Genomic DNA, 17,974 nt, shown 5'->3' on the forward strand with positions numbered 1-17,974 from the left:
TCTCACTTCTCGCGATAAAATAGTTCAGAACGTGACCACAACCCACTTCAGTCCAGCCCTCCAGGATCAACCTCAACCTCCACAGTTACACAGCATGACTTTGCAATTATTTGGGAAATTTTTCTCTTGTGAAACACAAGAGGCTTTCAGGAAATAATTATCGCATTTCATTTTCAAAGTCTCACACTTTTTTAATAAAACCTTTTTAGTTAATCTAGCTTCACTAGTCACATGTATAGGCATGGGTGGATTATGAGACAATGGGCCCCTGGGCACAGACATCCAAATGTTTTGAGTCTCTTCATAGTTGCTTTGTGTCTCTTTGTAGTTGCTTTGTGTCTTTTTGTAATAATTTTGTGTCTTTTTGTGGTTGTTTTGTCTCTCCGTTAGGCTCATTCAGGAATCCATCAATGTGTATTGGACAACCTGCATTAGTTCTACTGCCAGTTGTGATGCATAACACTGAATGTATTCATTTGAAACTCCAAAAGCAGAGTTTTTAATGTCTTGCGGTTCCCTAATCCAAGCCAACAACCGTGCAGGGGTCACAGAGCCGTTAGGTTTCATCATATCAAACTCTTTCAGGAATATACATTGTCATCATGAACAGACATGAAACCACACATTCACATTGCTGCTGCAACCTTGGCTCTCTGTTGCAGCATCTTAGTGCCTTATCAATGATATACTGATTAACTTTTCCGCTCAGGAAGTAAACCGCCCTTCATCACACATCTTTTATTTGTTTAGTTCTTTTGCTTGGTGTAATGACTGTGTTTCCAACAGACTGCTCACATTTTTCAACACTTCAGTATATGTGTAGGCTATACTGCCCAGGGCTGAGACCCTCTGACCTAGCCATGAAAAAGGAAAAATGAGTTCACATTCTACATTAAAGTGTTTTTTATATTGTGATAGTGAATTGTGAGGAACTAATTTCCCATGCTAAAAATAGAAACAGCAGTTCCCCAAAACAGATCAAAACAATAGCACATATATATATTTTTAGACACATAAATAAAAAATCAATACACTTTTTTATATTAATTATAAACTCATAGACCACAGTACATTTGACTATTCTTTATTCTATTAAGCTCGGTAAAACTATTGCCCGTGCTAGCTACCTCCATGTTTCCTGGATGTCATTTACTACCACGCTACTTTGTATTTACAGTAGGAGGTACTGCCCATTGTACACTGTTGAGGTCTTGTGCCTATCCTGTGGGCTGCCGAAGGCATTTTTCCTTTTCATTTCCTCCTTGCTCCACTGCTAAATGGTTGAGGAACAGCAACCTTTGTCTGCATGTTCACACTGGAAGCAGTTTTTGGCATTTTAGATTTTTTTGAAATACTGGTATATACAATTTGTACAGAATATTTGTAAGGTGCAGAAACTGACTTTTCTAGTTGTTTTTTGTGTGTATGGCTGTCAATCTTTCAAAATATGTTGTGCTGGTCATGTCATATAAGCCTGTCCTGCTGTTGTACAGTCCTGATGTCACACTGTTATTGATGTTGTCTCCACAGGATAGTAGGATAGGGGAGGGTGAGAACCTTTTTATCATTTGTACTGCTTCCCTATGGTAACGTGATGAATCAGGACACACTGAATTCTAAAGTTTATAAAAAAATGACCTACATTTTCCCCATTAATGATGTGTATTATTCCCAAATCTTCACTTACACCCTTACACACTTACCTTACACCCCCCTTAGCTGTTGTAAAATCACTGTAACATACCAGTTTCTTTTACCATTGCTTCTCTACTGTAATTGAACACCCTTTGACCAGTCCCACCCTCTTCATCTTTAAATATAGGGGAATATTTTCTTTAGTAGGTCAGGCCTCTTTTTGTTTTTGTTTTTGTGTGACCTGTGAAGTGTGCACCTTTGTTTTTCTAGTATGTGACTTTGTTTAGCTATATTTTGTTATAATTTTGCATCTACTCTGTCAATTTGAACATTTGTTTACAAAGTTGTCTGAACTACTTTTTGTAAGTAGCTTTACTGAGCAGTGACGTGAATTACAGGGAAGTATTCACAGCAGTGGTGGGCCGTGCATTTCACACCTAGGCCTTCAGTGATGTCCTACACAGTCCTACCTGAATTATTCCACCTCTTAATACCATCATTATGACGCCATGGCTCTATAAACTATACATTTAGACAGAAACACAGTATAACCGGGCGTTGCATCACCTTAACATAGTCAAGTACAACAGAGTTATATTAATATTTCCGAAACATTTAGTTGTAAATAGCAGGCATTCCCAGCAGTACAATGTGCAGTGCCCCATTTGTGGAAAGCTATGCTTTCAAAGTAGCTTCCCCAACACTGAATACAACAAGCCTTGTGTGTGACAATGGCTACACTCCATGAAGAGAAAACACAATAAAATGGAAGTGAGGCTGTTTGCAGTGCTGCTAGCTGTAGGTCACGTTATATGTCAAATTGCATTATTGTTTTGTCTATTTCATGTCAAAACAGTTACCCTAATGCCAAGTTCCTAAGTACAAAAGTACAATTCCATAGCTAAACGTAACTCCATAACAACTAAGTAGAGATGCCAACAAATTTATAAGGAAACTAAGTTTTACTGTATATTTTCAAACTATCATTTGATAATATTGGTTCACTTGAGTCTGTGTAACCTGACTGAGGCTGTTATCTGCTCAGACTGCCCCTCCACCGCGCCTCCTTTCTCTGCTGTCACCCAGCGATGTCTTTGCATGCTGTTGCCATGGGTACCGCATCAAGGGCCCAGATAAGAGGAACACACACAATAACCTCCTGTAAGAAGCACCGCGGTGGGCTTGTGATCAAACGTTGCCCTGTGTTCATCTCCTGTTTCACAATATGCCAATAATTAGTGCATCTGCTCCACTGCTGGTTCCAAAGCAACTGGATGTTTGAAGGGCACTTGTGTGTCCGTCCAGCATCCTGGTCACGTTCAACCGTGCAAATAATCAAACCGTTCCTTTAAACAGATGAAAAGCTGTTGCAAAGTATTGGTACTTTTGATCCAATATAAATGAATGCAGTCCTGTTTTCTCTTTGAGTAATTCCCCCAGTGCATTCACTTGATGTTGAATGTTTAAAGCAGGGGTGTCAAAATCATTTTAGTTCAGGGGCCACATACAGCTAAATTTGATCTCAAGTGGGCCAGACTAGTAACATCACAGCACAATAACCTATAAATAACGACAACTCCAAATGTTTCCCTTCTTTTTAGTGCAAGAAAGTACAAGGACATTCTGAAAATTTTCAAATTTAATGAACTATCTTTTTTACTAAACATTATGAACAACCTGAAATTTCTTAAGAAAAGAAGGTGCAATTTCAACAATATTATGCCTCCGTTTATCATTTACACATGTGCATTACAACTTACAGATCACAGTGTATCTACAAAGGCACAACACATTTTGTCACAGGTATCTGGAACAGTAGTTTACTTTATGATCAAAACAACTAATTTTTACACTTTGCAAAGTCATCCCACGGGCCGGATTTGACCGCCACTTTACTTTGCTGCTGAGAGTTAGACGAGAAGTTTTACAAGGCAGGGGGAGTACATCGAGTAAACTATGGTGTTACAAGGCAGGGGGAGTACATCCCTGCTCTCTTCCTTCTCTTCCTCTCTCCTCCCCTCCCTCTCTTCTTCTCCCTCTCTATCTGTATGCATTTATGTAAATGTATGTTACTAACTCATCATCCGGGGTATCATCCCCGGAGTTTCTGTGTCTCATGTGACAGGTTGCCATTGATAAAGTTTACGTCAGGATCAGGAATCGTGGCTGCGCCTGCTGACCTGGTCCTGGTGGACACCGGGAAGCCTTTTTGACATTTTCCTGGTTTCATCCAAACTTTCTCTTTTTCTACACAACATCATTTCTGTCAAATGTTGTATTTGTACTATGTTGTTTATCCTGTACACACGACATCTATTGCACGTCTGTCCGTCCTAGGAGAGGGATCCCTCCTCAGTTGCTCTCCCTGAGGTTTCTTCCATGTTTCCCCCTTTAATTATGGGGTTTCTTTTAGGAAGGTCTAAGGACAGAGGGTGTCGTAACCTGTACAGTCTGTAAAGCACACTGAGACAAATGTATAATTTGTGATATTGGGCTATACAAATAAATTTGATTTGATTTGATACATCGAGTAAACTATGGTGTTACAAGGCAGGGGGAGTACATCGAGTAAACCATAGTGTTACAAGGCAGGGGGAGTACATCGCGTAAACTATGGTGTTACAAGGCAGGGGGAGTACATCAAGTAAACTATGGTGTTACAAGGCAGGGGGAGTACATCGAGTAAACCATAGTGTTACAAGGCAGGGGGAGTACATCGAGTAAACTATGGTGTTACAAGGCAGGGGAGTACATCGAGTAAACTATGGTGTTACAAGGCAGGGGGAGTACATCGAGTAAACTATGGTGTTACAAGGCAGGGGGAGTACATCGAGTAAACTATGGTGTTACAAGGCAGGGGAGTACATTGAGTAAACTATGGTGTTACAAGGCAGGGGAGTACATCGAGTAAACTATGGTGTTACAAGGCAGGGGGAGCACATCGAGTAAACTATGGTGTTACAAGGCAGGGGGAGTACATCAAGTAAACTATGGCGTTACAAGGCAGGGGGAGTACATCAAGTAAACTATGGTGTTACAAGGCAGGGGGAGTACATCAAGTAAACTATGGCAAAATGTTTTGTAATGCTTTCCATCTTGGCTTTTATCTAAAAATTAATTCCCAGTCAAACTGATTGCTTCTGATTGAAAGAAAGGTGAGCTAAACGAGCTGTGACGTGTTGTGTTGGTAGATTCTACCGGGGAATTATAGCTGTCGTCTTTAATAATGACAGTGTGAGGAGGGCTGAGAGGGATTTTCTCAGTGGGAGGTTGATTGAATGCCAGGTTCAGACTTGTCTTGATGAGGCACAGACACAGAACAATCCCAGTTTCTCACAGCAGGGCATGACAGCAGCACTCTAAAGACACACACATACACACACACACACACACACACACACACACACACACACACACACACACACACACACACACACACACCAAAAATGTTAACTAAGATACTATTGAATAACTCTATACATAAACAAACAACTAATAGTATGACAATGACATTTTGAAAGACCCTAAAACATTTTTACAACATTAATATGACACATTATTTCATCCTATTTATTTTCACAAAAGCAGAGATTAATGCAGGTCTGCCAAATCAAATCATTGGTAGGAGATATAGATCAAAGTTAGATTTAAAGTAATGAATGTGTTAATATAGCAGACAGGAGTGTGCAGTGCAGTTACTCGTTTGTATTTGAAGTGTTATACCTCTTAGTACCACCAGGAGGGGCCAACTTGTTTTACATTTACATGCCAAATTGATATTTTTTGAGAAAAAGCACGAAAAGAATGGACACCATACTTGAGCTACTAAAAATGTAATGTACAGTGGTCACTTAAAAAAGCATTTTGTACTTTCTAATAAAATGAGGCTGTGGTCTAAAAATCTAATTTTCTGTCAGCACTCCTCCCCTCTGTGTTAGTTTCTCCTCCAAAATGCATCAGATTATGTTGCATTCAGAGTCATATGATGCTCTTGAGTGCAACAGTTCAATGGTAATCTTCCTGTGGCTCTCGATGCCATGAAATATAAGAAGTAAGACTAGGGGGCTTTTTTTATGGGCAACAATGTGAATAGGGAATGTAGCACCTGTAAGACCCAAATGTGTCAGTTGCTGTTTATTAATCTTTCTTTTACTTCTAGCTGCTTTCATAAACATTTTTATATCAACGATAAATCAAATGATCAGAAGTAGAAAGTAACTAACATTTACTCAAGTCAGCTTTTAAGTACTTGTAATACTGTAATATTTCCACTTAAGATAAATATGAAGGAAAATATTGTGGCCTACTTTTTACTCTACTACATTTTTAACAGTTACAAGTTACTTTTCAGATTAGTGCTTTTAAAAAGAACATACGACAAACTTAACAAAAACACAAGACATTGTTCATTTAACCTCATGGTTTTCATCTTGTGACCCATGGCTAAAGGTCTAGTCGGAGCCCCTTGTCACATGTTTCAATGAGTTGTTAGCAGTTCCACCAATGATTTCCCATTTAAACCTTTCATATGGTTTTATTTAAATTAGCAATACAAAGAGTTCATATTGTCCAATATTTAGGCAGAGAACAAATCGAGGAAGAAGTAAAGATATGGAGCCAGCAGACACTTATCACCACTGTGGAACCAGAAACCCAGAAGATCTCATCAGAGGACACGATGATTGAGATTCCAAAAATGAAGTCTGTCATAGAAATGATTACGAAGGAAGTGAGGGACACCGTTGAAACTCTTCTAGGAGAAGTGTCAGACTCTGAGTATGAGTTGCTGCAATCTCAAAGCTCTCTGGACATTAAATGTGCTGCAGAAGATATTGCTCAGTTAATTTCTGAAGAAGTCCAGAGTTTGGAGGAGACAGATGCTGCAGATCCCAGTCCAATAACGAACAGAAGAAGAAACTGTCTATGAAAGGAATAGCGAACGTGATGAAGACCTTTTGTGCGAAGCGTTTTCAATCAGAAGGAGGGATTCTTGCAGGACAGTCACTGTTCCTCAGTCACATGCTGATATGTATGCATGCATTTGGAACAAAGCGTGGAGTTTCCTGGGAGAGCTGAATTGGTGGCTGAAAACTTAGGTCGGCTGCCAGAGTGAAAGGGTGACCCAAGCTATAATGGACACTGAGTCACTGGCACCAACAAGTTACTATTGGTCATCGAGGAGAGCGTGTCTTTGGCAAACTGCTGCAGTGTCTGGCTCAGTTTGTGAGGAGACACATGCTGAACCTGTGCAGGATGCAAAAGCACAGACATGAAGAAAAAACAAAACCGCAGGGCCATCATTAAGCGTCTGTTTGAAAGAACATGGGCTGAAGTCGAGGGTGTAGATTTTGATGGCATCATAAAATCTTTAAAAATGTTGACAAGGCCATTTCCAGGACCTGTGTCAGAAGTGGGGCTCTGCAGAAATGGTGCTGGTCTCGATACATTTAAAGGAATCAGCAATTGAAAACTTTATTGCCTCCTCTGTCAAAAATCACCTGATGACACCACCAAAACAAATCTGCAGGTTCTTCTCATCTTTGGGCAAAGTCATCTCCAATATGTGCAGACGTAAAAATAGGATTGGTGTGTAAGTGAAATGGCGTGTGTTGTGGTTTTATTCTGAGGTGCTCTGGTTTCTCTCACATTCAGTGAATAAAAACATCGAATAACTCACAAAAAATAAAAATATCTTAAATATGGTTTAAAAAAATTGTCTCGGGGCTCTTTTTACATTCAAAATGAAAGTTAATTGTGAATATCCAAATGGTTCCAATGCATTTTATTTATCTCTCAATTATCCTTCAAATTTGATCAAAAAACAAACAAAGAAAAGGAAATCTAACTCTTGTCTCTCCTTGGGAAAACTCCCAATTATCCAGGTCTTATCCATTAGTTTCCTTGGAGTCCCAATTGATGAAACTCTAAGCTGGAAGAGTTAGTTTCGGTTTGTTGGCAATAAAATATTTAAATATATTGGCATTATTGGCAAAGATGGTTTGTTAAAAGTGAATACAACTCTTTATTATAGCTTAATTTATACTAACCTCATATACTGCAATAGCCTTGTGGGAGCGACTTATGCCACTCACCTTTGTAATCTTAATATTTTACAAAAAAGGTTTTGCAGAATTGCCTCATTTAGCAGCAGGGCAGAACACTCAGCCCTTCTCTTCAAATAGCTCAATATTCTATCAATGTTTAACATAAAACATATATATTTTTTAAAAGCAGTCTCCTTCGCTTCTACTTGTAAAGTATTTTCCCAGCCAAACTGTGGTGTACATAACTATAATACTAGACATGCCAAATTGTATAATGGGGCACCGCTCTGGAACAGTTATAGTCAAATTGCACTTCAGTCCACCTCGCACACACGCACATGCACACACACACACACACACACACACACACACACACACACACACACACACACACACACACACACACACACATTTGCAGACGCACACGCATATACTCTCACTACATTCTTTTATCTATTTTATGTTTGCTTTTAGAATGTATGTTTGCTTTTGCTTTTTTTAGATTCCTCCTATAAGTCACAAGGCTTTTTTCACCTGCCCACCTAGCTTCTTTTGTTTGTGTAAATTGTAAATGCACATCAGTTACTGGACATTCGTAACAGAAACTATAATTCACAATGTCTCTCTTAAATAGTTTTAGGTGGATTTATTGGTGATTACAGTAAGTATAGATTAGGAAGAAGCCATTGTAATAGCAGTAGTAGCAGTAGCACTTTCAGTCAATTTGATGTAGTCTGCACAAATGTAGATTTAAAAAAAAGGTTTTGTGGCCTTTTAAAGCTGACTAGAAAAATCTTCCATTCTTGAAAAAGTGAAAAAGACGAGTGGCTTAAGACTCTGTGAATTACTTGTATTGTATATTGATTAAACCCCCCAATAATAATAATAATAATAATAATAATAATAATAATAATAATAATAATAATAATAATAATAATAATAATAATAATAATAATAATAATAATTTGTTTAATTCATTTTACTATTTATCTTTTCCTTTTTTAAGTAGGCTGCTTGGAATTATTGTTAGAAATATTTAACAATGATAATAACTGTTTGTTATTAAATATGTTTAATAAAAGTAAAAAATAATCCTGGTGTAGTTTGCTCACTGTGCCTTTAAGAATTCTCCCGCGCTGGCTTCCGGACACGGAAATGGACCGGAAAGGGAAGTAATATTTCGCGCTAAATTGAAACAACGGAGCAGTCTGATATGAGCGGCAGAAGGGACACAAACCAACAGGCACTGCTCTTAACGTTTCGGTCGTTATTTCTCGGACAAGGTATGTAATTTAATACAAGACTGTTTTTCACACATAAATGTTAGCGCTTGGGTTGTGAAGTCCAGTTAATAAGTCGTCTTTTTTATTATTCCAGTTTAGCTAACATGGAGGAGGCCAACAAACTAATCGGCACAGGCAAGAAGCACCTGGTGATGGGGAAGGTGGTGGAGGCAGTGGGCGCCCTGCAGGAGGCCTGCGGCATGCTGTGAGTTAACCATCAGACAAAAGAAACCGCTGCAGCTTCAAACGCAATATTTAAGTCTGACAGCTGCAGCTAACGAGGTTTAAACTGAAAACCAGATACAAGTCAGAAGTGCGGTGATGTGCTTAAATCAATCTGAACAGGATCACTGAGGAACATAAATGATATCAAGCCCCACTATTAATCCAATAAAGAGTCAAATGGAATTACATTCTGCTTGCCACCAGATAATGCTGTGTGAGGCACAAAGATGTTCACACAGGTGTGCAGATAAACAGTACCAAGGAAGCTGTTTAGCAGGTCTTTTATAATGCGAATGTAGGCAGTTGGGGATTTTCTAAATATCGAAGTAATATGAATGTTACTAATCAACCACTGTGGAGGATTTAAAAAGGATGTGATTTCTTTATATTATAACTTACAATAGTTTTTATTACAGCAGTGCCTGTAACTGCAGAACTTTCTGAACTGAAACATTATTTCATGGTTGTTTGTTTACACGTTGTTTCCACCACTGTTGTGCAATTATCACTGCCATGTGCAATATTCATCTTTATAAACTACATGTGCATTATTCACTTTTACAACTTTTATCAACAACTCTGTACTTGTATTACTTTTACTCTATTTAATTATTGTTTACTCGCTACTTTACTCTCTTGTTGTTTTGCTGTAACAAGGTAAATTTCCCCGTTGTGGGACTAATAAAGGACTTCTGATTTCAGAGCTAAAAAGTATGGAGACACAGCAGACGAGTGTGGAGAGGCGTTCTTCTGGTGTGGTAAAGCGCTGCTGGATTTGGCACGGTAAACTCATAAACAATAGTGCACCCACTCCAAAAAGAAAATCAGTCTGTGTTAAATATATGCAGGAATAGTTATTTGGTCATTTTGCATTTAAGAAACGTGTGGAAATGCAGACCTGACTGACACTATTGTTGTAGGATGGAGAACTCAGTCCTTGGTAATGCTCTGGAAGGAGTACCAGAGGAGGAGGAGGAGGAGGAGGAGGAGGAGGAGGATGATGAGGATGATGAAGAAAAAAAACCTAACTACTCCAAAGTTGACTGCACAGAAAACCTTGATGGTGAGGGGATAATGAAATGTAAAAAAATAATTCCGTCATTCTATTTGGGCTTTTTGTGCCGTTTGACCAGTGTTGCTGTTCTCCGCTGCTCGTCCTAACTGTCCTCTAACTTCAACAGAGAAGACCAGAGATGAGCTGCGGGTTCAGGTGTACGATGCCATGGCAGAGAAGAAAAACGAAAACACCGAGACGGTTGAAGGCAAGAGCGAAGAGAAGAAGGATGACATAGAAAAGGCTGAGGCTGGCGATAAGCACCAGAAGGATGAGGACAAGGACGGCGACGTTAAAGGAAGCAAATCGGATAAAAGTGAAGACGAGATGGAAACTGAGAAAAAATCAGCAGATAAAGAGGACGCAGAAGGTGACTAACTTTTCTTTCTTTAACTACAGACCATGATTGTACATGGCTTTGTGATGGTTGTAATATGTTGCCAAATTTAAACACTATTTGTTTCAGAAGAGGAGGAGGAGGAGGAGGAAGATGGTGACAATGCAGAAATGGAGGCCGATGCAGAAGAGGGGGGTGAAGGAGATGCAGCTGCAGAGAAGGTACTTCACCAATCTGCTCAAGTGTACATGACTGACTCGGCTGAACATGTGATTTAAGTATTGGATCTTAAACGTGTGCGTTTCAGGACAGTGACGATGAGGAGGTGGGGAACCTGCAGCTCTCCTGGGAGATGTTGGAAGTAGCTAAAGTCATTTACAAAAGGTAACGCAAACCTCTGCTGCGTACTGAGCCACGACTGAGAAGAGTTTGATGCTCTCAGAGCTGCGTCTCCCATGTTCACTGATTTTCTCTTTCTCTTTCCAAACAAGGAAAGAGGCTAAAGAGGACCAACTCATGGCCGCACAGACTCACTTGAAACTGGGTGAAGTTTCTTCTGAATCAGGTACTAACAAGTTGCCCAATGAGAGTTCACTGATGCACACTTTGTTTGTTGTGACTGGCTACAGTTCAAATGTCCGAGGGGTGAAGGGCAGCGTGATGATCATTAAAGTCATGTAGAGCTACGATTAGTCAATTGACAGAAAAATAATTACTGTGTACTATTTTGATCGAGAAATCGGTAAAGTAATTTTTATTATCCATTCATATAAAATGCTATTTTCAGCCTCGGATATGGAGATCCGTTTAGTTTCTAAAGACTTCACTTTGGACTTTGAGAAACTGGGACAATTTTGACATTTTATAGACCAATGATCAAGCGAGGATATAGTCGCGATATAAATCAATTATGAAAATAATCGTTAGTTGAAGCCCTAAAGTCGTGTGAGTTTGCTGCTTTTTCTCTGGTAACTCACTGTAAACTCCAGAACTGCACTTTTTGCAGAAATCTTCTGGTGTCTGGGAAACGGAGAATTTTAACGATCGTTCGCTACCTTCTGAACTTTTATAGGCTAAATTATAATTGACAGATAAATCAATAATTTAGTTTGAGCCCTAAATTCTTGAATTGTACAGTAACTCAAAAGGGACATGCCTCAAATATTGACACTGTCCTTTTATTTCCTTGTTGAGAATGTTGCTGCTTCTCTTCCAGGAAATTACACTCAGGCGTTGGAGGATTTCCAGGAGTGTCTGAAGCTGCAGGTGAAGCACCTGGACTCAGACAGCCGCCTGCTGGCTGAGACTCACTACCAGCTCGGTCTGACCTACAGCTTAGATCTGCAGTACAGCCAGGCCATCGAGGAGCTCAAGAGCTCCATCTCTGTCATAAAGAGCAGGCTGGGTAAGCGGGGTTGGTTTTCAAAGTGGCAACATGATAATCGATCAGGGCCTCAGCCTTTTTTTGAAGTTTTTTTATTTCTGTATGCTAACATTCCCACTTTCTCTGGCAGACAAACTCCAGCAGCTGCTGGATAAGGCCGAGGGCCCGGAGGCTCTGTCGGATGAAAGGAAGGAGATTGAGGAGCTGAATGCTCTGCTGCCAGAGATCCAGGAGAAGGTGGAGGACTCCACAGAGGGTCTGAAAATGACGAGCACTGAGACTGCGAAGGGGGCACTGGTGAGTTGGGGGTGAAATGTATAAGAGGGAGGCATGTTTGTGATGTCACAGTGAGGAGTACATTGATATTCTGGACATTGCAGTTTGCATATCGACACTGATGGATGTAGTGTTCCCACCTATCAAATGTACAAAGTTGCATTGTGGGATTATTTAGCTAAAATTAGCGTACATGCTTTGGCTGCAAAGATATGGGAGGCAATACATTTGACTTTTGAAACAGAAGAAGTATAAAACAAACTACACCACAGTTGCATGACTTTCATGGAGTTATAAAGTGCTTTTCTCATCTTTGTGACTCGAAGGGCTTTTACAACAACAAGTCAGCATTCGCTCGCACGTGCATTCAATTAACATTCATGCACCGTTGTCTACGCCATCAGGAGCATTTTGGGTTCAGTATCTTGCCCACAGACGTGTCTGCAGGGGCCGGGGATCGAACCACCTTCCTCCACACTTGTTAGCAATTGCCTTATTTAAGGTTCGGAAAAACTTCTAAGTCCATGAGTGGAGTATTTACTGATTCATTTTATGTCGTAGAACAAAACCTAAAAATCTCTTAAGCTTGTGTGAACCACAGAGCTTTTTCAGGCTTTTTCAGTCCAGACGAGGGATCCGGGTTTCAGGACTCATTCCTGCATCAATCTATTGACTTCACATTTCACGAGAGACACTTGGGGTTTTCCACATGATTGATTCTACTCTATGCACTTTTGACCTCATTTGAAACTTATTGCTGGTGTAAATCAACAAGAACTGTAAACGAGCTTGATTCTAACTGAATGTAATGTGCCGGTCAGGACGGAGGCTCCACTTCCTCTGCGTTCCCTGGCACCACTGTGCAGACTGGGGACTCCTCCTCCAGCTCAAAGGTAAGTTACGTGTTCCAGTATCTATGTAAGTACTAAAATGATTAGTCAAAACAACGTGTGTGTGTGTGTGTGTGTGTGTGTGTATCTTATTGCATTGCTCACACAGGAATGATTTGGTTGGCTTAATGTTTCCCTCTTGATGAGTTACTGACGCGTCGTGGTTTGCCATCTGCCCAGATTAACGGCACATCAACCGAAGGAGCCAGCTCTACCATCGGACACGCCTCCCCGGCTCCAGCCTCTGACATCTCCCACCTGGTCAGGAAGAAGGTGAGGCAGCTAGGAGTTTGGTTTTGAATGGATAGTTTGCATGTGTTGAAGTGGGGTTGTGTACTGCTGTGAACGGAGGGAGCAGCAAAAGATATATTTAAGCCACCTGAAAGAAAAATCAGCAGTTTAGGTGTACATTGTGTTTAAAATATGTTCACGCTTTACCTTGCCATTGGACACCATGGCTATGACTGGGAACTAAAGCAGTAACCCAGTGATTTTCAACCACTGTGCGCCGTGAGAGATCGTCAGGTGTGCCGTGGGAAATTATCGATTTAAAAATCTCTCTCTCTCTCTCTCTCTCTCTCTCTCGCTCTCGCTCTCGCTCTCGCTCTCGCTCTCGCTCTCGCTCTCGCTCTCGCTCGCTCGCTCTTTTTTTTTTTTTTTCCCCCCCCAAACTTTTCCACAGCGGTGTTGTAGGTGACGTATACATAATGAGCACATTATTATAAGTATGTCAAACATTGATAGCGTATCACTTACTTATTTAAAACGTATCAGAGCGTCTGGCCAACGGAGCTGGAAAAGTGCCATCTGGTTCACGTCATGCTGATGCTGGAGAACGGCTAACATGCTGAACGCTATCTGTACTGTAGAAACACGTTTAATAAGTTACTCCGTCGTCAGGCATCATCTTAACATATGGTAGGAATAGGTTATCTACTCGTTATCAATAAGTTGGTTGTAGGGTTCACCGTCAGCCGACATAGCCTATACTAACGTATTCACGTAGGTATTTACATAAGTAAGTATTCACGTATGTCTAACGTACCTGAACTTATGTGTAACGTCTGCATAGGTTATGAAGTACACGTTGAGTACATTCCGAAAATTTGGAACATGCTCGAAACCTTTTCATGTCCTCAGCGTTCAACAACGCACCCCAGCGTAACACAGTGAGCTCTTAACGAATACTACTTATACCTTACCTTATATCAACGTACACCAGCGTAACACAGTGAGCTCTTAATGAATACTACTTATACCTTACCTTATATCAACGTACACCAGCGTAACACAGTGAGCTCTTAACGAATACTACTTATACCTTACCTTATATCAACGTACACCAGCGTAACACAGTGAGTTCTTAATGAATACTACTTATACCTTACCTTATATCAACGTACACCAGCGTAACACAGTGAGCTCTTAACGAATACTACTTATACCTTACCTTATATCAACGTACACCAGCGTAACACAGTGAGCTCTTAACGAATACTACTTATACCTTTACCTTATATCAACGTACACCAGCGTAACACAGTGAGTTCTTAATGAATACTACTTATACCTTACCTTATATCAACGTACACCAGCGTAACACAGTGAGTTCTTAATGAATACTACTTATACCTTACCTTATATCAACGTACACCAGCGTAACACAGTGAGCTCTTAACGAATACTACTTATACCTTACCTTATATCAACGTACACCAGCGTAACACAGTGAGTTCTTAATGAATACTACTTATACCTTACCTTATATCAACGTACACCAGCGTAACACAGTGAGCTCTTAATGAATACTACTTATACCTTACCTTATATCAACGTACACCAGCGTAACACAGTGAGCTCTTAACGAATACTACTTATACCTTACCTTATATCAACGTACACCAGCGTAACACAGTGAGCTCTTAATGAATACTACTTATACCTTACCTTATATCAACGTACACCAGCGTAACACAGTGAGTTCTTAACGAATACTACTTATACCTTACCTTATATCTACGTACACCAGCGTAACACAGTGAGTTCTTAACGAATACTACTTATACCTTACCTTATATCAACGTACACCAGCGTAACACAGTGAGTTCTTAACGAATACTACTTATACCTTACCTTATATCAACGTACACCAGCGTAACACAGTGAGCTCTTAACGAATACTACTTATACCTTACCTTATATCAACGTACACCAGCGTAACACAGTGAGCTCTTAATGAATACTACTTATACCTTACCTTATATCAACGCACACCAGCGTAACACAGTGAGCTCTTAATGAATACTACTTATACCTTACCTTATATCAACGTACACCAGCGTAACACAGTGAGCTCTTAATGAATACTACTTATACCTTACCTTATATCAACATACACCAGCGTAACACAGTGAGCTCTTAATGAATACTACTTATACCTTACCTTATATCAACGTACACCAGCGTAACACAGTGAGCTCTTAATGAATACTACTTATACCTTACCTTATATCAACGTACACCAGCGTAACACAGTGAGCTCTTAATGAATACTACTTATACCTTACCTTATATCAACGTACACCAGCGTAACACAGTGAGCTCTTAATGAATACTACTTATACCTTACCTTATATCAACGTACACCAGCGTAACACAGTGAGCTCTTAATGAATACTACTTATACCTTACCTTATATCAACAGTACACCAGCGTAACACAGTGAGCTCTTAATGAATACTACTTATACCTTACCTTATATCAACGTACACCAGCGTAACACAGTGAGCTCTTAATGAATACTACTTATACCTTACCTTATATCAACATACACCAGCGTAACACAGTGAGCTCTTAATGAATACTACTTATACCTTACCTTATATCAACGTACACCAGCGTAACACAGTGAGCTCTTAATGAATACTACTTATACCTTACCTTATATCAACGTACACCAGCGTAACACAGTGAGCTCTTAACGAATACTACTTATACCTTACCTTATATCAACGTACACCAGCATAACACAGTGAGCTCTTAACGAATACTACTTATACCTTACCTTATATCAACGTACACCAGCGTAACACAGTGAGCTCTTAATGAATACTACTTATACCTTACCTTATATCAACGTACACCAGCGTAACACAGTGAGCTCTTAACGAATACTACTTATACCTTACCTTATATCTACGTACACCAGCGTAACACAGTGAGCTCTTAATGAATACTACTTATACCTTACCTTATATCAACGTACACCAGCGTAACACAGTGAGCTCTTAATGAATACTACTTATACCTTACCTTATATCTACGTACACCAGCGTAACACAGTGAGCTCTTAATGAATACTACTTATACCTTACCTTATATCAACGTACACCAGCGTAACACAGTGAGTTCTTAATGAATACTACTTATACCTTACCTTATATCAACGTACACCAGCGTAACACAGTGAGCTCTTAACAAATACTACTTATACCTTACCTTATATCAACGTACACCAGCGTAACACAGTGAGTTCTTAACGAATACTACTTATACCTTACCTTATATCAACGTACACCAGCGTAACACAGTGAGCTCTTAATGAACACTACTTATACCTTACCTTATATCAACGTACACCAGCGTAACACAGTGAGCTCTTAATGAATACTACTTATACCTTACCTTATATCAACGTACACCAGCGTAACACAGTGAGCTCTTAATGAATACTACTTATACCTTCTCTTATATCTACGTATACCAGCGTGTTGCCAATATTTTGTATTCGCCATATTGTTGCATTCGTTGGGTATTCGTCTGATACATTTTGTATAAGTAAGTGATACTCTATCAATAGGTTAGACATGCGTATCTGTATACGTTCACTTTTCCGATCTGTTAAAGTCGGACGTATTTGGACTCTGACAAGTTGTGAGCTATTTTTCGTATAAGTTTCCGCCATATGGATATGTGTGACAGCATTTCTTTCAGAGGGCTATAATGGACCGTATTGTCTCATTTGAACGAGCCGATCTATTTCAGAGGAAACCAGAGGAGAGTCCAGTGAAGGAGGAGGGCGTGATTAAGAAGGTGAAGCAGAATGATAGTCCGACTAAACTCGTTCACAAAGCCAACGGTGACACTAAGAGTACGGACGTCAAGAGGTAAGAGGCAGTGTTAGCTGTGATGGCCTAATAAGGATTTAGTGTACAGGCCTGTTTGATTCTAACTCCAACTCGTCTTTTCTTCCAGGAAGTGAAGCTGGACATCCTCCAGGTTTTTTGAATCCACCCAAGAAGACCTTCACCAACACGCCGAGCTCTTGCTGGCACTACACTTGTTTGCTGCTGTAAATATGTGCATCTTTTTCTATGTCTGTTGTGATGTCAGTGTTTATTCACATGTAACCTATGAAGTACAATAAAGAATATTATTTGATAAACCTTGTTTCAAACGGATAAGTCTTTTCTTTCTGGATGAGTTGCTCAGTAGCCGCAAGAACATCTTCTATATTAAGGCCTTTTACACTGAGGATACGAGTAGATGTACACGAATAACACTGTCATGTGAAGAAGGAACGGCCCAAACTATTAACTTGTTCCTTTGTGTTACAAATGAAATAATGCCCAAACTATATCAACCATACATGCCTTTATTTTCAACATGCTTGCTTCACCTTAAATATTAATGAAAGTGCTTCTGTTTAAAGTAGACTAGAATCTCATTGTCTATCAGTTAATTGAAATGTGTTTTGCATTAGATATTTATAAAGCTGATTACTTGTGATGTCACAGGTTCATACTTTAGATTTGTTAAATAATGTTGATATAGAACGAGATCGCGG

General features: G+C 39.7%; 1 protein-coding gene across 3 annotated transcripts; it reads left to right on the forward strand.

Moving 5' to 3' along the window:
- The first annotated feature begins 8,836 nt into the window (after positions 1–8,836).
- Positions 8,837–17,577, forward strand: LOC115022715 (nuclear autoantigenic sperm protein-like). Of its 3 annotated transcripts, none has more exons than XM_029453791.1 (14): positions 8,837–8,962; positions 9,057–9,167; positions 9,890–9,970; positions 10,108–10,250; positions 10,369–10,611; positions 10,708–10,799; positions 10,886–10,962; positions 11,070–11,143; positions 11,795–11,983; positions 12,093–12,259; positions 13,060–13,131; positions 13,309–13,401; positions 17,110–17,294; positions 17,383–17,577. In XM_029453791.1, exons 2-14 carry the CDS (start codon positions 9,067–9,069, stop codon positions 17,387–17,389), a joined length of 1,524 nt encoding a protein of 507 aa, XP_029309651.1. In that variant the 5' UTR covers positions 8,837–8,962; positions 9,057–9,066; the 3' UTR covers positions 17,390–17,577. The 3 variants fall into 3 exon arrangements, with proteins under 3 accessions (XP_029309651.1, XP_029309653.1, XP_029309652.1); XM_029453793.1 differs by having other exon boundaries at positions 17,173–17,294; XM_029453792.1 differs by having other exon boundaries at positions 10,711–10,799.
- Positions 17,578–17,974: the final 397 nt, after the last annotated feature.

The sequence above is a fragment of the Cottoperca gobio genome, chromosome 17 (assembly GCF_900634415.1).
Source record: "Cottoperca gobio chromosome 17, fCotGob3.1, whole genome shotgun sequence".
Taxonomy (NCBI): Eukaryota; Metazoa; Chordata; class Actinopteri; order Perciformes; family Bovichtidae; genus Cottoperca; species Cottoperca gobio.